Below are 23,745 nucleotides of genomic sequence, written 5' to 3'. Positions count from 1 at the left end.
GGGCGGGAGCCGTGCCGGTCCCGTCCCAGCCCCAGCCTGAGCCCGCCGGGCCGCGCAGCAGGAGGGGCCCGGCAGAGCCGCCCTCCCGCCCGCCCCAGGGGAGCCGGCGGCCCGCGCTCCGGCGCCGGGCAGTCCCGGCCGCTGCGCTCCCCGCCGGGCTGTGGGAGCCGCCGCACGGCGCCGCGGCCCCCGCCGCCCAGCCCCGCACAGGGTTAACCCTATTCCGCGGCTTGTACGAAGATAAATAAATAAATAAATAACTCTATCGCTAGAGCCGCTCTTACCGCCATCCGCGAACCGACAGCACCTCCTGCCGGGCCCCGCTGGCTCTGCCGACCGCCCGCGCTCGGCCCGGGCCGGCGTGTCCCGCGTTCTTCTGGGCCGGGCGGGGCCGGGCGCGCGCAGCCGCCCCGCACCGCGGGCGGAGCCGTCGGGCCCGCCCGGGCACAGCGGCCAAACGCGGCCCCGACCCTGCCCCTTCTAACCCAGCGACGCTGCCCGCTGCACCCCGGCCAGGCCCCGGCGTGGCGAAGGCGGCCTGTCCGTCCCGCAGCCGGGGGCGCTGAGGGTCGCTCCCGTAGCGGTGAGGGGACACAAACCGGCCTAGGGAAGGCACCGAGAGCAGTGATCCCCTTCCTCTACAGCCGCACCAACCTTCCCCCGGCAGGCTCACTGGTTTGTTTCAAAACTCTTCCACGCGTAGTCTTTGCTACATCCAAAATGTCATGATTCTTCTGCCAGTCTTTTCCCATGCGAAAAGGCAGGATGCACATAGCACACAGTTTAACTACATGGAGAGGAATGCAGAGCCCACAAAAAAGCCTAATGCTGTGGATATCGGTCCATCGTTCTTCAGGTGGGAGTCAGTTGCATTGTGATTGGCAGGTTCCTGTGCCAAACACAAAAGAACGAGAGAGCGCCCAAAGCAAAAGACAGTTCTTTGGAGCAGAGGCACCTTCCAGTACCTACTGGTTATTCTTCTTATCTTTCATGCTGCACTTAACACGAAAATGTTCTACCAGTGTATGCCATTTCCTCTGTCACATAACTCCATCCTCTCTTACAAAGAAGGATAATAAATCCTTTGCAAGAGGTTTTGTTTAGATTGCCAAAACAGGCATTTTGGCAGCCTCCTCCTGTCCTTTCTACATCAGAGCTTCGACACATGCATCAGTATGGGGGGGGGTGACTATTGCAGGGGAGTCACCACTGCTGTGCATGCTCTTTAACTCCCAGCTACTTCAGCAAGAACGCCTGGAGCAACCTAATGCAACACACTGAAAAGGTGACATCCTTTAATGGTTCACCCTTTCAAACTCTTCACATGCACTTAGACGATAAGCCAGGTCACTTTCACCATGTATTATTATACTCTGTGCGATGCTGAAAATCTTCTGAGTGACCATTTTAAGAAGTAGAAGTGGCCTGGTAATAAAAGATAGTCCCATTTGTCCTGTGAGTGAGGAGGATAAGAAAGTTGCTGGAATACTGAGCACAGTGACTCCTTTTCACATGTCCACTAATGAATGTACTTCCATCTGCCATCCTAAAAGGGCAGAGAAACCTTTCCTTTGCAATAAAAACCTTGTGAAGTGTTGCCTTGTGCATTGTACTGATTCAGAACTCTGGAGAAGGCAATTATTAATGGTTTTAAAGAATAAGGTATTTTATTATGGAAGTTCATCTTCATAGCAGTGTATGCAGAAAATGACTGACAATCATTAAAAACAGAGGAAGTTTGTTTCATGAAAACAAAAGGATGACTATTTACATTAACTTTCTACCACAAACAAGAAAATACCTGAAACAGTTGAGGCAGTAAATATTCTTTTCATGTCTTGAGAGATTATTGAACAAAAACTTGACATTGTACTGACACATACCAACAGGGGTTCAAGATGTTTAGATAGCCCTGACCAAGCTGTACACTGCAGGAGGCCAAAAAATGTTGGCTACACACTTATGTGAACTATGTCTCTCTGCTCTGTTGTTCTAACTCATGAAATTGATCTCTTACAGGGAACTTTAGGAAAAATGCTTCAGTATGAAAAAACAAAACCCTCTACAAGACAATGCTTTGATATCTGAAGCAGTGATTTTATCCAGAACTATCTCAAACGTTTATTAGCAGTTAGCATATCTCAGGGCTCCTCCTGATTTACTCTCTGCTTCCCCTCACAGTTGTGTCTAAACAGAAATCACCACTGACAATCCAAGAGTATCACATACTGCTTTGAAATATTTTAAAACCCTAAAATCAGGTCTATGAATTACTGCATGTATAGAAGGGGTATTTGCCAATAAGCATATTTAGATAGTAAGAAAAATACCATAACATTTATACCTAATTTATAAATATTCCAACATGATAGAATTGATGGTGTTGGCTTTATGTAGGAAATGCTAGTTACAGAGGTTGGAAAATGAAAAGCAGTATGTAATTGAGCCCTTGTTAAAGGTATTCATCAAAACCCAGAGACATTCTTGTTTGCACCTGTCCTCTATACTATCTATTTTTTTTCCTCTCTCTGCTTCTGCTTCTACTGCGTCTGCTCCTTTCTCTCTGTTCCACTTTACTGCACTTGTCCCCATAGCCTTCTCTACATTTTTTCTTCTCTCTGTGTACATCTGTGCTGGGGCTTCTGGTTACATTTCTCCGGTGCCGCTCTTCACCGGGGCTTTGACTTGGACTTTTTCTTATGTGCCTTTGCCTGGAACTGCTATGACTTGTGCAAGGGCTTCTCCTGCTCCCCTCATTCATGCTTTGGTTTCTACTGTCCCTCTCCTTTCTTTCACTCTCTCTCGTGTTGGTGCTATGGTATCTGCTTTTGGACTTTCTTTCCTCCTCACAGGAGTTCCATTTGTTGTTCTCTGCAGAACTATCTTGCTTTAAAAGCCTGTACTTCTCCCTGTCTTTGTCCTTGTTACCGTGACTACTGGAGAGATCTTCATAAAGTTTTTCCTTCCTCATCTTTGCCTTTCCTTCTGAATCGCTGCTGCTGCTAGCCTCTGAAAACTTCTCTTTTTTTCTTTTCTTAGAATCTGTCTTCTTTTGTGCTGCTTTATCTCTGCTGTCAGTCTCGCTATCACTGCTGCTTACTGAAGTCTCACTGGAGGATGAGGAAGAGGATCTCGTCTTATGTTTCTTGTGTTTACTTTTGCTTTTTTTCTTTTGCTTTTTCTTCTTTCTGTCTTTCTTTTTCTTTTTCTTCTCTAGACGATCCAACTTCCTTTTATTTTCAAAATAAAAGAGTAGCACAATCAGTGTGTTAAGATATCCTAAATTACAAAGCTGTTTTCTTTTAAAATTCACCACTTCTGATGACCAACACAAATGCACTCTTTTCCATATAAATATGTTGAATTCCTTTCCTCTTTTAGCAAAGTATTATTTTAAAACCTCCACTCTGACATTACCCATAGTAAGTAGTCCACAGCTGCTCCCTCGAAACAAGAGTAATATGATTCTTTAATTCTTTAATTTTAATGTCAGTTTTGGCCTTGTAACTATGAATAAATACATTCAGTAGTCCTTTTTTTTCCCCTGTCTGGCTGCTCTGAAAACTTTAGAAAATCATTGCTGCTTTTGTTTGTGCATTTTAAAAAGAGATTTTGAAAATGAAAAAACGCAATTAGTATTCAGTTTCAATTAATAATGAAAACTGAGACTCCAAAGCCTACATCTCTGAGTTCTCCAGGAAAATAATACAGGTATTTTCAGTTATCTCTTCTGCCACAACTAGAAGTTTACATTTTCTATATGTAAATACAATCCATCATGCACATGCATTCACTGCTATTTTACTATTTTCACATAGTTTTTATTTTGCTTTTTGTGTTTATTCTAAAAAAAAAACAGTGACTGAATAGTGAAACTGCTTTCACTGTATTAAAAAAATCCCTTCAGACTAGTAAAATCTAAAGGAGCCACATATTTACTAAACTTCAACTTTCAAAATATAAAGGATTATAAAAATTTCAATGTGTTGGGCCAGCAGAAGTTCAAACAAAATACCATTTTAAATGACTCAAACTACATACACATTCCTTATTTAAAAGGAACATAAAATATGCCAACTATTTTCAAAGAAGTATCTATTATATATGTGAATACCATATGTACCTACTTACTTATGTACCTTAGCCATTCACCTTCCTCCACTCCTCCCACTCCTTGTATATATGACATCTTTTAACCTTAAAAGACCATTTTAACTGTATGCCTGTATGCAGTAGCAGGTATTTCTGATTTGAATAATTTTCAGGTTATTTCAAGATAACATTGCAAATTAACAGAGAAAAGAAAAACGCGAGTCATGTGACACACAAAATCAGTTGGATAAAAGCAAAGCATGGAAACCTCATTAACTCAGACCCTCAGGGGGCAGAGAGCTGCAAACCCTGACCCCAGCACAGGGTGGAGCTGGGCCAACCTTGGCCCTGGGGTGCAAGGTCACATTCAGTTCAACCACATGGCAGAAAATAAACTCTGTCAAATTGTAAACCATTAAAAAAGAACACAGAATTTTTAATCACAGAAGAAGACACTGTAAACAATGGAGTGAAGAATAATATTTTAAAATAGCAACTGACAGCATCTTCAGTGAGCCAATTATTATTTCAGTGTATCAGTTAAATTGAGTTCCAGTACAAAGACATCAAAATAAAACAAACAGATGAAAAAAAAATCATGCTGCATAATGCTATTTGTGGTCAAGTGTATGTTAAACCAAGCTAATTTTTTTTGTACTGATAGTGCTGAATGGCACCAAAGAGTTACAGTGCCAATCATGGAGTCACAACTACAGGTGATACAGAACTTCTCCACTAGGTACCACACCTACCTTAAAAGTTTCTGTTTTTGTTTGGTTGACAGTGATTTTAAAAATTCAACTTCTGGATCATCATCTCCTTCACTTGCAACAAACTCCTAGAAGAATGCAATAAGACATTAAGTTATTATATATAAAAATAATGTCTTCATTCAGATTTCTGTTTTAAAAGTGATGCCTCTATGTACCTTATTTTTGCACAGACACAAATACACTTTATTACTAAGTCAGCTTGAGACTCTTTCTAAAGAGCAGCATACCCACTACAGAGTGAAAAACCCTGACATTCTGTCTCAAAGCTGAGTAGGTGTTATAACGTGGGGGTTACACAACAAGAGTTATTAGTAGCATATGAAAAAAGCCCTGCTAGGGAAAGAAACATTTCTGAAATAGTTAATAAAAATGAGCCAATTTTGGAGCCCACGGTTCCCCAGGATAAGTCACTCTGTTGTTATCATGCTTGGATGAATAGGCAAGATGCTAGTCCTGCTCGAACTCAGAGTAATTTAAGCAAATTACTTTTCTGTCTCGGTTTAGTCATTAGGAAAATGGGTATTAACACATCTACTTCACTGTTGTGTTATTAGTCTTTAAATGTTCATAAAGTGTTCTAGCAATGCAAAATACTGTAATCATATAATCTACATACAGTAACGCAATCAGCAAAGCATAACTACTTTGAAGACCCTGAATTCCTCAAATTATGTGCATCTGGTACACTACAGTTCTTCAGAGTGATGTTTTTAATTTTAGTCACATTCAGAAGGGAAAAGAAGAAATAAAGATTAAAAACCTTTTCCAAAGAAACCCCTGCACACCTAGCATAAAGCAAACATACTGGTATCACCATGATTCACTTAACAGTGCCCATATGCTACATTTTTGGGCTACGTAGCTTTTTTTAAAGGCAAAGGTAGGAGACACAATGAATTAATTGTTGATTTAATGAAGAGCTCAATACCAGCTTGTAGTCATCCTCTCTTTACTAGTGGTCTGACTATCCTGCCATATGAACAAAGGTTATTTCAAGGAGTGTATATTAATTTTTCACTTTACATTTTTGTTAAATCATGTCAATTAGAAATACACTTTGTGCAGACTAAGCAAAGGTAATTGAACATTTTCACTCCCAGAAATAATAACTGAAACAATAGTGAATCAAGTGAAAAAAAATCTCCCTCAGATATAGCATTCCTGGCAGTAATTATTTGTGCATATGGCCTCGAACTTCATCCGAAAGCTAGCACTGCATCAGAAGGATGCAGCAAAACCCCTAACCACACCTTCAAGAAAAATTCAATTTCTATTCACCCAGAGCAGGGATTTAATTTATTATATGTGCTTTTAAAAGAAGTAATTTATGACTCACCGTTCTGACAGAAACAAAGCTGGAAAACTGTAAGTTTATGGACATTTTTCTACTGGTATAGCTATTCAGCTTTACTATGGATATGCATATTTGAAAACATTAAGTAACAATTCACAAGCAATCACATTTAGATTTATAGACATTTTCAGCTTACTGGTAAAAAGGTATTACCTGTGATGGATCATTTGCGGTCAAGTTTCTCCCCAGCACATTTTGTTTCAGTGCAAACCCACTGTTTCTCATCTCCGCTATTAGCTCCGAGGGGTGCATTGATGGCCCTGTTCACAAAAATCACAGTTTGAATGTATCATTTATATCTCTCTACCTTTTTTGGACTCCACAGTAGGAATTCAGTTGAAGCTTTGTTAAGTAAAATCACAGCTGAATCAACTCAATAATCTTCTGCTGAGCAAATAATCAGATATGATTTTCTAAAACAGCAGTCTGACGATTCAGAATGGAAAATAATTGCATTTTTCTTTAAGTACAAGGGAATTCTCTTATGTAAGTTTGTCATGTTGAAAACAATATATTTAGGTAAGTCTAGTAATATATTTTTATTATAGTAAAAAAGCCCAGGAAACCTAAATAGAGAACATTAAGTAAGACTTTTAGCTGCCTCCTTTCCCTTAAAACAATGGGAAAATGCACTTCTAATATGTCACTAGTAACACATTTTTCATAATGACACAAATATTTGAACTTCAATGTAAAAAGTAACATCAGATACATAGTATACTTATGGAATATACATGAAAAAAAAAATCTATGTCCTTACTTATTCTAGGGACTGCCAAATATGCCGAGTCTCTAGACTGTTACCTCCTCAGAGAGTTCTGTTTTTATTAGCTTAAAAACTATGCTATATATTCCATTGGAGTAGGTGTTTGGGATTAAGCACATGCTTGCTTTCTTTGCAAACATCTAACAAGTAGTACAATACAGGATGTATTATGTATCATTCAGACTTGACTGCATAATTTATAAACCCTGTAACTCAATGCCTTAATTGAATCCCCATGATCACCAAAACTTCACGTACTTGTCCGATTAGGTACTTTTTCTTCACCCTAAACATTCACTCTTGTTAGGTCACTTTCAGTAAATTTCCTTCCCAGTTCCTTGCTAACCTTACTGTCAATGAACCAGCACTCCTGTGTAAGGTAAATCTATATTAGGAGGAATGTATAAGAGAGCATGGAGCACATGATTACTATCACTGCAGTAAACTACTGTAAATTATAAGATTAACTAGTCTTATGAAACATACCGATCCTGTTTTGTGGTTTTAAGAGTTTCTTAGTTGTGGAGATTGACAAAACTGTTACATTTTTAACACAGACAAGTATGGAAAGTAAAGGAGATTTTCATTATGGAATATATAGGGAAAGTAATACAGCACTTTCTCAAAAAATGTCAACTTCTTAGTTTTCCCATATAATACACTACCTTGCAGAAACGAGCAGGCCTACATATAAAGCAGGAAGGAAGAAAACAAAACTTTGAAAATGGTTTAAGGAGCCCTTGCATTACTTTTTTTTCGCACAAGTTCTTTATTTTGTCAGGCAAAAGAATTTTTTAATGAGATACCTTTTAGTCTTTCCTTGAGTTTACATTTTTATAAGTAAGGGGTTATTCCCCATCCCCCCATATACTTTACCAAAAGTGCTTTTTCTTTTTACGGGTTACAGTGTAATTGTAAACTGGCAATTAATTAATGTATATAGGCTCCAGTGTCTACATCTTCGTGTATTTCAAATTTAAAACCTTGCTCCGCTTGCCCAAATCTACTCTGGCTGGAACAGAAACCAATATTAGACAGACACCTAAACATAGAATTTGGTACCAGAAGATGCCTTGATTTGAAAAGTTCACATAAACCAGCCATAGACTTCAGTCAAATACCTTTTATGAGGAAGCCAAATGGAGACAAAGCATAAAGTCATGAAAGAAGATTTCACCATACCAAAGAGACACTTTAAGAGTTGAAGGCTGGAATACCCCTATTATTCAAAGTCAGTAAGAGCCACTGCCTAATTAAGTAACTTAACTAACTCCTTAGGTATTCCCCTTCAGTGTCTCAGCATTTTACACATTTTGATGTGTTTCTGATACTTAATTATTCTCATTACTGTGATTACATAAATAGAGAAATACACCTTGTCCAAATCTATAGAGGTTTGCAAAAGAACTAAGACAGAAGCCCTAACCTTGTGTTTCCATACGAGGATTATGGACAGAATTGAGACCAGAGAGGCATCAAGGCATATCAGCCTTCAAAATCACATTTCAAAATTAGTTTCTAGACAAAAACCTTTCTAGCATTCTTTGTGCATAACACTGGAAAGAGGTAAGCAAAATAACTTCCTCTTTTACACAAAAAGTTTATCATGAATGCCCAACACTACTGATTTTTTGCATTTGTGCCCAGTGGATGTCAGTTGTGCTGTAACACACAGATCCACAGAAGTGAACAAGAGACCTGCCAGAGTGGCTGCCCAAGCTGGGATCCAACATACTTTGGAGTTAGCTTCCATGTGCTTTTTACAGGTGAAATCAGCACTAGGTTTAAAAACCAAAAACACAGGTAAGCTTAGAAGGAAAGTAAGCCAGGATAAAAATAAATTTATTTGACTTCTGTTTCCTTGTATACTAATGATGTCAAAGAGACACTCATAGCTCCACCTACAATATTTTAGTTACAACACAGTATTACCATGACAAGGACAGTTCCCAAACTGCCATTATTCCTGTTTTGTGGGCGTATACAAGCTACATGCAATGCACCTACAGAAACTCAAACTGAAGTGGTTTATGAAATAAATTATTCCTGTTTTGGTCTCCCTCACATTTGTGAGGGCAACAGTAACTTAGGTTCAGCCTAGCTTGTGAGAAGATGCAAGAATCTCCATTAAGCTTTTCTAAGTACATTATTTTTACTGTAACTAAAGGTTTTAGAAAACACTAGGAAATGAGATTCAGAAAATAAACCAACCCCATAAATGGAAGCAGAGTCAAAACACAGTCCTATTTCACAACCCTTCTGTGTGCAGACTCCGGCCAGGCATGACACAGGCAGCTGTCTACAACGTCGATTATGGAGGACACCTCTTGCACCATGGCATATTTGCAGTTTTAAAAACATTAACATTTTTGAGAGGATGACAGAGGTGAACTTACTCACACTTTTTTTTTTAACAGCTAATGCTGCTGAGCTTCTCAGAAGCACTGCTGCCCAATGACAGCAAGACAGCTGTAGGGACACTAGAGAGAAAACAATCTCTGATCCGGAAAGTCTAAAGAGACTGTTTTCTACCTGGTTACAAGTCCAGGCTGAGAAGTTCAATTAAGACATTATATTTGACAATGGCTGCACAGTTAAATAGCAAACTTCTATTACTATCTACTTTCTGCAACATGAGAATGAAGAAAACGTTTATTCTCATATGCAAATTCCTTTGCATGGAATCAAAGGAATCTAATGCTTGGTGACTTTTTTTTCCCATCCATACCTCAAAAGACTGCTTTTGATTTATATTTTAATGATGTTGATAAGCAGGTATGATTTTCTTTGAAATATCAGTGACAGATTGAGGTCTCCCAGGATTCCTGGGCAGAACTATTTTATGTGCCAGCCTTGAGGCTTGTAACATACTTCTTTTTGGGATGCTTGTTCACAGAGTCTTAAAAGGTGTAGATGCCTATATCTGTGAGCAAACAATCACATTCCCATTTCTACACTATAAAATTAAATAGGGGATTTCCCCTGGCTAATGAGACAAAAACTATAAAAGAACTCCAAAACACTGAACCTCACTTAACAAAGGTTTGAAAACCTCAGAAGTGTCCTTGCCTTCCCTATTAAGCAGTTAAAGTCTAAACCTCGAAGCCACCAGTATACTGGCTGGCAGAGGACCTCTTCCTTTGTTTGGTGTGAATTGATTGTGGATTCCTGCTTGTTGGAGATGTGACTGTGCCCAGTGTGAGGAAACCTGGCTTGCCTGGTAACCCAAAGAGGTAAATCTTTTCAGCCTGTCTTTGGCTTATGACTACACTTATGTCATCACCCTTCAAGATTGTCAGACAAAACCGTACTAGGAGTATCTGTATGTAACAATTAAGTCATCAGCTGTAAAACAGACAGTAAAACTGAGCTGAGAGGCTCTCAGTTGGCTAAAACCTTTGGCTATGATGATAGCTACTTATTCTTGAACAGCACCCATCAACTTGCAAAGAATCTCTGATGATGCCATCAATGGCCTCATATGCGCATTCCTTATGGGCTTGAGACAACCTGTGAAGAAGCTACCTTTGTGATCTCGTGCAGGTGAAATCATCTAGAGATGATATTGTGCCATGAGCTGGCAGAACTTTAGATATAGGAACCCTGTAAAAATAGCTGATTGCTACAACTTCTGACAACTAGTCTCTCAGCATTCTTTCATCAGCAAACTAAAAATAAGTTCAAAGTTACAATCTGTTTCTTATTCTTTCTGAAACAAGTCAAATACGGTACCTTGCTATTTTTGAACATGACTGTCAAGCTTATTTTCTGAAACTTGCATTTTGATAGGAAAAAAAAAGAGAAAAAAAAATCTTTAAAACTTTTCCGGATGAGACTTGGTTAAAACTAATACATTTATCTGCTTAAAAAAATTCATGGTCTTGGAAAAGCTTTTTGCCATATAGTGTAATTAACTGCTTGTGAATATGATACTTATTTTTAAGCCTTAGGACAACTGACAACTTGTTACATTTTGTACACTTACAGGTACTTAAAATTATATTAAGAGCTTGCACAAAAAAGGTTCCATAGTTGAAGACCTACCAAGGATTTTTTAAATATTTTATCATTGCTATTATAATTCTCAAGAAACAGTGTTGCCAAGCAAATAGGTTAGAGTTTCTTCCTGCTTCTTATTCCCACAGAAGTTCTTGCTGCATTAATTCTCTCTGTTATCTTCTGCTTAAGATACTATTTAAGGGTAAAATTCAGATAGCTTAGTTGATTCAAAGAGCTGGGGCACAAAATCTAGAAAAATCAAACCATTCACTGAAGTGTGAAAAGAAGGACTTGAGTCTTCACAAAGTACAACCCAAGTGCAACCTTAGTTCGACAGTTGTTGATGCAACCTTATAATACTTGTATAATTAAATAAACAGAAGAGATGTAAATAAATTTTTTTTCTCAGGCCTATATGAGCATCAATTATAGTGGATTGCAGAAGGATATTGTATTAGAATTTCTATAACATACTGTAAATTTGCCTTTTTTTAGAATGAAGATCACTCCAATTTCTCATCACACAACTGAGATCAATTTAGCAGAATCAGTTCTGCTTCTACTAAGCAACCAGGAGGGGAACAGAATTCTGGATTTCAATTACTTAAGAGCCTACCTTACAGCAAGCACTCCCACCCTGCATTACTACCTCCCTCCTGTCCCAGAAACAAGAGAAACCTGTAGCTGCGATTAGTTTTCTATTCTGTCTGTATTTCCCTTGAAGCTACAAATGCAGAGTGGGTGTAACACCATGTTGTTGCCAGAAGTCTCCTCTAAGAGGCACAGGCACAGGTCTGTCCTTAGGAGAGCAATGCCAGCTCTAACACACTATCCAGCAGGCCTCCCATAGAGTGTGTAAAGCACATTTCTCAAATTATCCAATATGAGGAAACAGTATGCTAAAATGTCTTTTCATAACAACTATGATTAAATACCACTTTCTCTGCTACACTTTCCATGGTAGTAAGGACAGACCATAATGGTATGATTGCCAGTATCACCAAAAATAGCAGTTTTACTTCCATCTACTCATAGATTGACAGTATAGTATTGACAGTATTTGCCCAATTTATTGATAAAAACTTCCACTACTGTCACCAGTGCAGATGAGCAAACTGAATTATTTGCAATCAACTAAGTTTTAAATGGATTTTTATTGTGGAATATATAAGGAAAGCAAAGACATAAGAACCAGTAATATTGTAACCATTATTCCCACCCGTGGAAGGGGAAATTACAATAAGTTGTACTTACATAGTAGCTGCAGCTATGGAACTATATGATATTTAAAATCCTTTCCAACCCAGGCCATTCTATGTATTGTCATGAAATGAAATAGAAAGCTCTATGCAAAGATTACTGGAAAAGGTAGTAGATTCTTCATGGTGTCTTTTTAACTACAACTACTTACTTTTATTATGTGACTAATACATCTGTTCTAGAACAAGCAGCAGTCACAAGCATTGAGGCCATGTTACTGAGAACACAGCTGCGTTGGGCAGGGCAGCTGCGTCTCCAGGATGAAGGACCACCGCCTCCCTAAGATCCTGCTCTATGGTGAACTTGCCACTGGCTGCCGCATGAGAGGAGCCCCAAAGAGAAGATACAAGGACTCCCTGAGACAACATCTCAGCCTTGGCCATATTGATCACCATAACTGGTCTACTCTGGCCTCCAATCGGGAGGTCTGGAGACACACCATCTGTAACGCTGCTGATGCCTTTGAGAACACACGCAGGATCACTCTTGGGAAGAAAAGACAACGCAGAAAGAATCGTGCCTTGCAGAATGTACCACCTGAGGAGTCTTTCTGCTGTGCCTTTTGCAACCGGACATGCCTGTCTCATATTGGCCTTTTTAGCCACCAGCGTGCTTGTAACAAACGTGGGTAGAGCCCTTCCCAAATCTTCGTTCGCGAAGCCTGGCCATGATGGTGATGACTTACTTTTATTTTAACTAATGCTCATTTTGTGTATCATCAAAACAGAATGTTTAGAATAGGGCTTCTCTAGAGCTTCCCCTTCCTGAGAATGTGTTCTGGCATGGGACATCTTTTAGCTTACAGATGTGATCATTTTAATCTAAAATTATCACCATCATCACACCATCAGATCTCTGCTGACTTGGTAATAGAGAGACAATTTACATGAACATAAATGTAAACCAAGCACACTTGTGTACCTGCTGTCAATTAGCCAGTATACGTTGCACTCAGTGTACTCCACAGGACCATGTTTAAAAATTAATTTATGAATCACGAACAAAATACTCTCCAGGCTTCTCCTTTATTACTACATATTTTTCTGTTAACAGAGTAGGCCTAAAGCATGTTGTCTTCGTCTTTTTTAATATGTAGCTTGGACCACATGAGGCCATAACTCTTCCAAACTGAAATTTGATTTTATACATAACAGTGATTCTAAAGCCATGCTTTGCTGCGAAAAGTAAATAAATACGCAGGGAGTACACAAACACCTTTTTCACATTAATTAGGTTTTATAAAACCATTCTGCTGGTGGGTTTTAGTCTAGCACATAATCATATGAAGGGTGAATACACTCTGAATTGAGAATGCTGCCTCTCTGTGTGGTAGCAAAGACATAACACATCACACAATGCTTTTCAGGTTTTGCTTTAGAAGAGAAACTAACTTTAAAATTAGCATAGACAGTTTTGTCAATGCATCCATACACTTTTTTGTTCTGTCCACAGAGTTTCATATGGTAATTTTTATATGGCTTAAAAGGAAATTGAACAAAAAATGAAAAAAAATTACAGAATGAGCTTAATCACGCTGCATAGTCTGTGAACTTTTATTGTGGTTGTGATAGAGATAAGAGTAGACACTTATTTTATATAAGGATAAAGAACTATTATCAAAACTATGTGATCATGACACAGAGTAAATTTATGCTGCCTCCACTACTTCAGAATTGATCATCTTTTACTGATAATTTTTCTATCTATTTCAGAGATGACTGCATTTAGACCATTATTACACTTCAAAGCAACTGCTGCAGTTGGCATTGACTGAAATCAATGACTAAAACCTCTAGCTTTTAATTAGCTCTTCTTCAGAGGGCCTGCAGTTTAACTGTATTTAACACTTTAGCACAGAATTTCAGCGTAATTTGCCACGCTTTTGTCATATAGTATTTCAGAGAAACTTGAGTTTCCTTTTTACTTTCTTGGAATAGTAAAAACCATTTAACATTATCAAACTGCTATAGGAATCCATATTTATTGCTTAAATGCTAAGCACAAGACTTCTAATAGAAATCTGTATTTTATGCATTCACACCAAATACTGAGGCTTCTGAAGCATAAATGGAGGATTATTCTAAAATGTGACAGTTCTTAAACTATGTGAAGATTTAGTTAAGGTTCCTACTGTTAACAATCAAAGGTCTCAGCTGCAGATCGTGAAGGAAGGTTTCACACACTGTATGTTTCTACAGATGACCATTTATACAAATATTCACCGTTAAGGTATTCAAATAGCTTTTGTTTGTTATTATAGATTCAAGAGAACATTTAAATAAATTCCTGCATTCTCAATACAATGCAGACCTTTATCTGTTCGGAAACAAAAACCATGTTTGTCACCGGAAAACTGCGGTGAGATACAGACATTATGTAAAACAGACCTAGATTTCCTTTTTTGCTGTCTCTGCATGACTGATAATCTAAATCATCACTATGGAAAGGTATCTTACCCAAAAGCTAAAGATTAGTTGAACACACTAAGTGATAAATGGATGGAAACCACAACCACTATTAGTTTAGGGGTACTCAGGTGATGAAAAGAGAGAACACAAACTGTAGGAGCTGCTAATGGGTCTTTGGAAGGGGGCACCTGCACAGATATACCTGCAGTTTCTTTATCTTGGTAGACCATAAGACACTAGATACACATACATGTTGCTCCACTACAGTTTTACCATTGTGTGCCTGAATTTTCCACAAAGTGCTAAGCACTTTACAGTACTTTCTTCTCAGTAATTCCACTGCACGGATCACATGTGAGCTCTAAGCCATTCTAGTCAGCTCTAAGACATTCAAAGCACTCCATAGCAGAGAAGGATGCCCAGCACTCACCGGGCTCAGCTTTCATAGGCCAAGAGCACAAGAACACTTTTTAATGTTACCATCCCACTTTTACTATGCTATTAATACAGTTACTTCCCCATTTGAGACACCAGCCTTACTTCCTACTTCATAAGAAAGTATAAGATTCATAGTGGGTTCTATGTTCTAAAAAATATTTATTATATAATAAGTTATAGCTTTTTAGTAATCCCACCCCCCCACACACCTGCCTAAACCATCACTGAACAAGACAGATTGCTTGCAAGCAAGAAGAGGGTAAAAAAAAAAAAGGTGTTCAGTTTGTCCTAACTTTACCTGACCAAGAAAGTTGAAGGAAATTTTGAAGTAAAATAATAGTATTATTTCAAAACATTTTGCACAGAACACCTAATAATCTCAGTTCTAATCAAGTCAAAGGCTTTTCAGAATTCACAAAAAAAGCACTGAAAACCACAAAAACAACAGATGCTGCTGGTTAATGATAAAACTGGATTGTAAAAACAGGCAAGCTTTGAGATGCTAGTGATCTGGGGTTTTTTGCTGGTTTGTATTACATGTTGCATACATGCATATATACACAGTGGCATGTAAAGTCAGAAGCATAATGGATATTTTCATCTTGTCTGAACTTTGAAAGTTAGGATTTTATCAGTAAAACACCCTGTAAATCAGTTTAGCCCAAAAAAAGCATTTTGATTGCCTAATTTAGCTTTGTAAAGGAGAAGTAAATCTTCTAAGTTGGTCTCTGTAAGCCTCACAGCTGGAACATCCTAACACTACTTTGCAGTTTCCAGTGATCAAAGTAAGTTACTTTATATCTAAAATGAAGAATTTCATAATGGAAATAATGCAACACCGGGGGGTGCAGTTATCATGAAATAATTACACTCCTGGGAGATTACAGACAAGGCTGTACCCCAGGGGTGTGATTATCCCATGATAACCACATCCACTGAAATTGCCTTATTGCAAAAATAATCTCTAGTCACTGGTGAGATATTATTCAATAGGTGTTTTTTTTAATGGTAAGATTATTATTTTTTGTATGAATTACTACTAGATTAGTAAAATGGTCCCAGAAGCAAAATAACCAAGCCACCATGCCTAAGTTAAGGCACCGATTGTAATTACTTTTGTTTGCTGGAGCACTGCAATGTATGTCAGATCTTGAAAGACAGCAATATACAGTTCTGTGCCACAGAGATGCTTTGCCCTGCAGCAGTTCCACCAGAGGAAACTGAAGTCTGTGACTGGTCTTTGCACATGAGATATTCAACACTGATTCCAAAACGGCAATTGCCAATCAGTTTTATGTGCCAGGAGGAAGATTACAATGTAGTCTTCCCACAAGATTCAAAGAAAACCATCCTTCTGCTGAAACGAATCACAGCTTACAGAATTTATGGGAAAGAAACACCTTATACTGGTTATGATGGGGGAAAAAAATGTCTATCTAGTTAATCAATTTCCTTAAAGGGAAAGAGAAGAAGAACTACAAATAAAGCAACTACATCAGACACAGGAGTTTCACTTTCATTTATTTGTACTCAAACAAACTCTGATGCCGAAAAAATAATCCAAGTCCAAATAAGATATTTTGTTTTGCTCTTTCTGAAGCAGGAAAAACTCAGAACAAAACACAAGCTAAACTTGTATCAAGGCCTGATAGAAGTCTCTGACAGAGAAGTCAGACTATTTCTTAAAACCTATTTCTGCAGCAATTAGTGATGTCCTTAGAATAACAGATCCAGCACCATGAGACCAAGTATTCCCAAGCACTGATTGCTTAGAGATTCATTACCAGCCAGGATGCTTTGTTGTACACAGACCAGAGTCTCCCAACACTGTGCTGATGCATGGTGTGCTCTAACAAGGGAGAGTATTTTCCAAGTTTGAAGAATTCTAACCTAAATTTAGGTAGTGTAACTACCACGCACTGCCTAAAAAAATTATTCTGTTCAATTTGCGTGAAAAGGATGCAAGAACGACTTCTATTAGGATGAAAAGAGTATAAATCAGAAGCAATGAAGTGCTGCCAAGTAAATAACTTCAGAGCAATAGAGCTTTATCCACTGACTTTACAAAAAATTTCAAAGATTTTCTCTTAAAAAACAAAGTTTCAGTGATTTATGATGTAAATTTGGTTCTTCTAATACAATTAATTTCACAAACTAATTGGAATCCTTATATATTGACTATTGTACTGAAATTTTATTCTCATTATATCTGTATTTCTCAGCTGTACCCTTTCATTCATGAGACAATATTTATATTTCAATTTCCTGAAAAACAAGCTAGAAACAAGCTTCCAGTTACCTGCTAAATATGGAAATACTTCCTGACTTTTGAAAGTGCTCTAATAATTTAGCACGATGTTTTTCAACTTTTTGAGAGTTCATTGCAAATGTATTCTTACACATTTAGCTATTAAAAAGCCCAGTCAAGTAAGTTTAATACACACACCTGGTGTATACTACAAGCAACCACTCGCTATCCTTGAAATCCCTATTCATTGCTCTGTTTAGAGGTATGTGTTTTCCTCTACGTTTTAGAAACCACCAGACAGCTTCAGGAAAATTGTACTAACTACCTGACCTTAGAAGCCAAGTAGTTTTGTACTTTTTTTTTTTTTTCTGTTGCTGGCAATCACAATAAATGAAAAACTATTTACATGCTTTTTACCAGTTTTCTAAGCATGAGGAGACACACACTTGTGACACACGGAGGGAGGTGCCAGTGGGAAGCAATTCACATGCAATTCAACTTGCTTCAAGTGCAAGGAGTTTTTTAAACCTCAGCAGCAGTTCACAAAACACAGAACACAGGTTCCATAAAAGGATGATCTCATAAAAAGTCTCTGTCCTTTACAAAGTACTATTTTCTAGAGTTCCAGTCAGTCTAAAGAACAGTGTGGCAATAGACATTTTTGCAGTAGTATAAAATAATAAAAAATAATCAGTAATTTAGCCTAGACACAAAGAAGCAGCTTAGGAGTGCATGCAATGATTGATAAAGAGAAGCAGGAAGAAACAGAGCTTGAGGAGATATGTTTGCATAGAGGAACAGATGAAGGTTCTTGGAGGTGGAAATAGATGCAGCAGAGCTCACTGCAGATCTGCAGCACTGTAAACCAAGGAGAATACTCAGCAATGCAAAGATAATTACTTACTCCCATCCCAGCCAACACATGGGATGGTGTCAGGCTTTTGATTAAAAATCTCACTTTTTTTTTTTTTTAAATGTGTGACATAAACTTTAACATGCCACATGGATGAATTATGAGTCTTAAGAAAAGCAGTGAATTCAAGAACTTATGTTCTCACGTAACTGTAGTGCTTCATTTACACACGTGAAATTTCCAGAAATCAAAAGGAGTGTAACTTAACTTGCTATTAAATCAGATGAAGTTTTAGAAGTTGATGAAAGGATTGTATTCCTGAGGTTACAAAAAGCAGAAAACCTTTCATCTGATGATGTAATTAATATTACCACCTTCTCAAAGCCTTGTATTTGCTATTAAATCAATTTTAAATTGTTTTGAACTTTCCCTACAGAGTTTTTACATAGTCTCCCTGAAAGAAAGAGAAAGCAGCAGTATCATTACAGCTGACTATTCAAACCCAAGAACAGTGTCTCACAAATTATATATACAAATCCTGATCTGTCGCCCACCCCTATTCCCTGAAATCCTTCCTCAGCCTACAATCAGCATAGCACACTGTCTTCTAAGTTCCAGAGTTGAAAATGAGAGGGCAGTGGTGCAGTGTGAGAACATCTAAGTAGTTTCACATCACTTTCCTTCATGCAGAATTCATCATATATGTGAAATCCTCTCTTTAGGCTTAGAAAGACAGTTTAAAAAGCAATCTGGAGGACATCTTTCCAAGTGGGAAACACCCACAGCACTCAAACGCTGCCTACACCTACATAGTTAGCTCGTAAGGTTTGAAAGAAGCAGTTCGTCTTCTACTGGCACTGCAATGTGTCTGTATTACACTGTGCTGAATAATAAGGAGTCCACATTCAGGTTTGTCCAAGCATGTACAAATACTTTCTGCTTTCTCAACCAAACACTCCTAAAATTTACACATGTCATTTGGACTGGGGGGGGTGGGAGTGAGTTCTGTAGCACAGAAGGATATCTGACATGCAAGAGCTACAATGCTCTAAGCACAATTTTTTCTAAGGTAAGAATCAGGCAAGAAAATGATTTAATATTATAACCTATTGAATAGAAAGGCTGAGCAAGTCAACTACAGGATGAGTAATATGATGGCATAATCACCAGACAATGCCTAAAAGAAGATTAAGAAACACCATTTCCTTTAACTCAAGTCTTCCAGGCTCCATCTCAAAGAAACTATATATCTAATATATATCCAATTCTGAAAACCAAGATTGTTTGTAGCCTAAATACTACATAAAATTGTTATAACCTCAACAAAGATAGAAGAAAACCTGATGCTATCAAGTGTGCGACTGTAATGGTATCCCTGCAAAATCCAAGACACAACACATGGCTTTAAAGCAACAGTACAGCAAGGCTGAAGACTCCCCCATGCTACCTGATGTTTCTTTAACGTGCCACAATTTTAAGAATCTTGAAAGTGTTACAGACATGGGTCAACTCACAGAAAACAAAGTACTGTAGGCAAAAAAAACCCCACCTCAATTTGAATGCTAATATCCACTTCTTTAAACCTAATCTAACACTAAATGATGTGTGACTTCAAGTAACAGGAAAACTAATAGAAGAAAAAAACTGTAGTTCAAGAAGCAACAAGAAGCCAGCTGAAAGGAAACCAGGTGTTTGGAAATCCACTTATAGAAGCACAACTACATAAAAAAATCCCACAAACCTCTCCTTTTACCGAGTGATTAATAAAGATATAGGGATATATTCCAGCTTTTTCATGCAGTTTGCTTGAATTTGAACTGAGACAGTCTGACAATCCATTCATTTTTTTGGTGACACAAATTTTGCCATTCTGATATAAAACGTCTCATTGCAGCTTCTCAATTTTTGCCACAGATAGGATCAAAGCAACAGTCATTATGGAGTCTTTTTAAATGTGTTATTAATCTAAAAATTAGGTCCCTGCAATTTGAAATAATTAACTCAAAATTGTGGATCCTACATTTGGAATTAACTGTTTTCCCCATTTCATCAACTCTTTGAAACATAAAATTAAACCCCCTAAAATTAAACGTGATGAGTTCCCCCCAAGTGTCTAAGCAACACATTTAAAAGACATTCACTGCCTACCTGACCCATCACTGGAGACTGAACTCGCATTAATTCCAGAGAGGCCAAATAAGGGACATTCTCGATCAGTGTTTATATGACCCCACTTGTGGCATTTGATACACCTCACATTCCGCACCTAAAGGGAAAAAAACAGTTCACACAATTTAGCTAAAAATACAACCTAAAATTTACAGAAATATCTGCATTATTAGGCATAAGAGAAGCTTTTAAACTCACTGAGAAACAGACGACAAAATTAAGAGAGTCCATGTGAATGTTCTGCAGTTAGATAACATTTGAAACATACTCAAGACATCCACAGAGTGAAATTTATGTAACTTGCCTGGATACCAAATGGCTGATCTCTGATATTCATATCATCCTTAGCATATCTGTTACACAAACACAAAAGAAAACAAATACTCAATTCACTGTTATTAAAAAAAAAAAATACGCAAAACTAACTTGTTGTTAAGTTTATGTCCATTTCAGAGATATAATTCTTGTAAATATTGTTTTTAATGTACTTTCAAATACGGATGTAAAAGTAAAAAAAAAACAAAGCTGAGCAAGGACATAGTTCCAAGTTTGCAGGTTTTACTAATTAAATGTCAGGACATGAAAAGATCACACAAGTGACCTGTTCAAAAATAAAACAGAGAAAAAAAAAGGAAAAAGAGGAAAAGGATATAAAAGGTAAGTAAAAAGAAAACAACTTATTCAGATAAAATCCAGAAATCTTACTTTTCTCGAGGGGCAACTTTTTGCCATTCGAATTTGTATTCAGTTTCTCCTTCTTGCTATAAAACAGAAAACATGGTAAGTTTGATTTTTTTTAAGAATATGTTTTAAGTAAGTGGGAAGAAAACTTAAAGAAATGATTTAATGAAATACCTCTTTTGTTTCCTCTTTGAATTTTCAGAAATCATGCAAAGAAAAGAAATTATATGTTAATTAATGTATGTAAAATACAGGTGGTGTCTAAGCTGAAGACAAAACATTTTATGCTTTATACTTATCAATAGTGCGAATACTCAGAAAGCAGCTTTATTTAAATAGAGCACACTTAAAATAATCAGTCTCTAGGATACAATTATAAATCCTCTAAACCCAGAATCATCTTCTAAAATAATACTGATTTGTCATACAAGTAAAAAATTTTAAATGTATTTTTCCAAGAGTAGTAACAATACTTAAAATATTTTTTAAAAGTTTAGCAGGTACTTAGTAACTTCTGTTTATGACAGCACTACATAGCCATGGTCAGATCCCCCAGAGACAGGTCAGGCAGCCCTTTTGACTAGAGAATCTCAGTATTTATTACTTATATAACTTCTGCAAATTAAATTTTTGTGCTGCTATTTCCTATATTTGACAAGTAACAAACTGACTTATGGGCATAACTTTTAAACAAAAGCAACCTGCTATTTCTACAAAGGAGAGTAGGCCAAAATACAGGTTTGTGTTGTCCAAGTCATTGCCTTGGTAAGGCCTAGTCCTCCCCATCCAATAGCTTTATAACTGGCTAAAGAAACACCCTTGGTCAAGGACAGAATTTATGCTTTTTCCTGGAAAGATATTTTATCTGTTTTTCCCCTTCACACTGAACCATTGCTTAAAAAAACCTCAACCATCCTCTTTGAAAAAAATTAAAGAAGTGTGAAATCAAAATTATTACATAGTACATATATGTCTGCATATTCCCAAAGGAAGAACTAAAATAATAACACCTCCCTGCATTACCTCACTATGATCATGTTATTTTAAAATAAAAAACATTGTGCTTATTTCTTCAGAAGATTTTTAGTTCTGCAGTACTGAATCAGGACTCAGAATCAGGAAACCACAGTACCTTTCTTTGCTCCAGGTGGGGCTTCATACATGAAATTAAGACCATTCTTCACACGCTCATCACCCATAAGCAACCTAAATAAAAAGGGCAGAGCCTGAGGTGTTACACACAAAACAGTCACACCCGTATCACTTACTAAAACAAAAAGAAACATGCAGTATGAAATTGTTGTAATTGGCATTTTTTCATTTCTTAATGCAAGTAACAAAAGCTGAGTATCAAAAGAGAGACCAGACCTGAGAGACCAGTCAATGTTTTTGCATGCTCCATAGCGTACCAAAAATCACACATTTCAATCACAACTGAAACGTAACTCTGTGTCCACAGAATTAAGAACACAGATTCCTATGTGATACAAATGTATAACTATACAAGGTTTTTGCTGTTCTGTGCAACATATTTTGCAACTAATTAGAAAACAAACACAGGCCACTTTAAAGAAGTTCCTGTGACCTCTGCTTAATCAGACAACACTTTATGAGTCACTATCCTCTCCTACTACTACTGTCAACAGGAGACAGTAGTTCAAATTGCTCGCAGTAAAATGGCCTTCACTACCATGAAAACAAGAAACAGTAGGAAGAAGTGTGTGATCTTATGCCAGTTCTCACCTATTATCATAGGATTCCTGTTCTTTCAAATACTGTTGCATTAATTCTTCTTGTTTCTTCTTATCATATGATATTTTCTGTTCTGCCATCCATACCTAATTAAAACAATTAGGTTTCTATTTTAAACAAATACAAAAACTATCACAAAATATATTAATGTATAAAAACTCAACTGGTGTAATCTATACTTAACAAGGGAAGACTACCATTCTAATCACATAAAATACATTATTTTAATCCAGTATTGCAACTCCCCACAAGCAGTAATTTTGAGAAACTGCAACTCCAACAACGTTTACAAACTGAAAAGACAGGAGAAAATTTGGTAACTCAAAGAGAAAAGTCGGCTCAGAAAACCCCCTGAGCATGTCACTGTTTCCCCTGGAGTGTCACTCCCTCGCCGAAGCCCCCCAGACCCCAAACCCCAGGTTCTCTCGGAAGTCCAGGACACAGTTCTGGGGAGGAGAGACCTGTTGGTTAGGTGTGAAATAGGGACGAAACACGGGCACAATCGTGACAGGTGGTTTCCTGTACGGTGGACGGTAGCTATTTATCCTGAGGATCAGGTGTTGAAAAGCTGGAGCCAGGAAAACGCGACAGTCCTACACACCTGTGGACACGAAAACCCGAAGTTTCAAGTATTTCCTATTTTCCCTGCTCCCTCCTTTCTCTTTGCCCCGGTCCCGGTCCCATCCCAGGGTGCCGACGAGCCTCTCTTGTGCCGCTGCGGTGCCGGGAGCCCGTCATCCACCCCCCCCTCACCTTTTTGATGTTGGACTTGGAGGCGGGGTGAAAATCCTTCTTGCACATGAAGTTGGCGAACGACTTCCCCATGGCGGCGGCGGGCAGCGAGCGAGGGAGCCACCAGCTCCCTCATGGACACAGGGAGAGGAACAGGGACAGGGCTCGGGATGCTCCGGGGCCGCCTCGGCCCGGCCTTCCGGGTCGGCGGGCGGGTCTT

General features: G+C 38.0%; 1 protein-coding gene across 2 annotated transcripts; it reads right to left on the bottom strand.

The window, feature by feature from the left end:
• Positions 1-1,638: 1,638 nt before the first annotated feature.
• Positions 1,639-23,731, bottom strand: CIR1 (corepressor interacting with RBPJ, CIR1). Of its 2 annotated transcripts, none has more exons than XM_032693711.1 (10): positions 23,547-23,731; positions 22,785-22,879; positions 22,174-22,247; positions 21,216-21,229; positions 21,066-21,121; positions 20,665-20,713; positions 20,340-20,457; positions 6,373-6,479; positions 4,845-4,930; positions 1,639-3,230 (listed from the first exon to the last, which is right to left on the bottom strand). In XM_032693711.1, exons 1-10 carry the CDS (start codon positions 23,616-23,618, stop codon positions 2,507-2,509), a joined length of 1,395 nt encoding a protein of 464 aa, XP_032549602.1. In that variant the 5' UTR covers positions 23,619-23,731; the 3' UTR covers positions 1,639-2,506. The 2 variants fall into 2 exon arrangements, with proteins under 2 accessions (XP_032549602.1, XP_032549603.1); XM_032693712.1 differs by lacking the exon at positions 23,547-23,731 and adding an exon at positions 23,395-23,475.
• Between the last annotated feature and the right edge of the window lie 14 nt (positions 23,732-23,745).

The sequence above is a fragment of the Chiroxiphia lanceolata genome, chromosome 7 (genome assembly GCF_009829145.1).
Source record: "Chiroxiphia lanceolata isolate bChiLan1 chromosome 7, bChiLan1.pri, whole genome shotgun sequence".
NCBI lineage: Eukaryota > Metazoa > Chordata > Aves > Passeriformes > Pipridae > Chiroxiphia > Chiroxiphia lanceolata.
This window is presented reverse-complemented; position numbering and strand designations above follow the sequence as displayed.

What these genes read in the sequence shown, in the direction of transcription:
- CIR1 (XM_032693711.1), bottom strand. Translation starts at nt 23,618, where the DNA reads ATGGGGAAGTCGTTCGCCAACTTCATGTGCAAGAAGGATTTTCACCCC. An exon ending in CAGGAATCCTATGATAATAG is followed by an intron (nt 22,248 to 22,784) that starts GTGAGAACTGGC and finishes CTTTTTATTTAG; the next exon opens with GTTGCTTATGGGTGATGAGC. An exon ending in AAAGTTGCCCCTCGAGAAAA is followed by an intron (nt 20,714 to 21,065) that starts GTAAGATTTCTG and finishes TTTGTGTAACAG; the next exon opens with ATATGCTAAGGATGATATGA.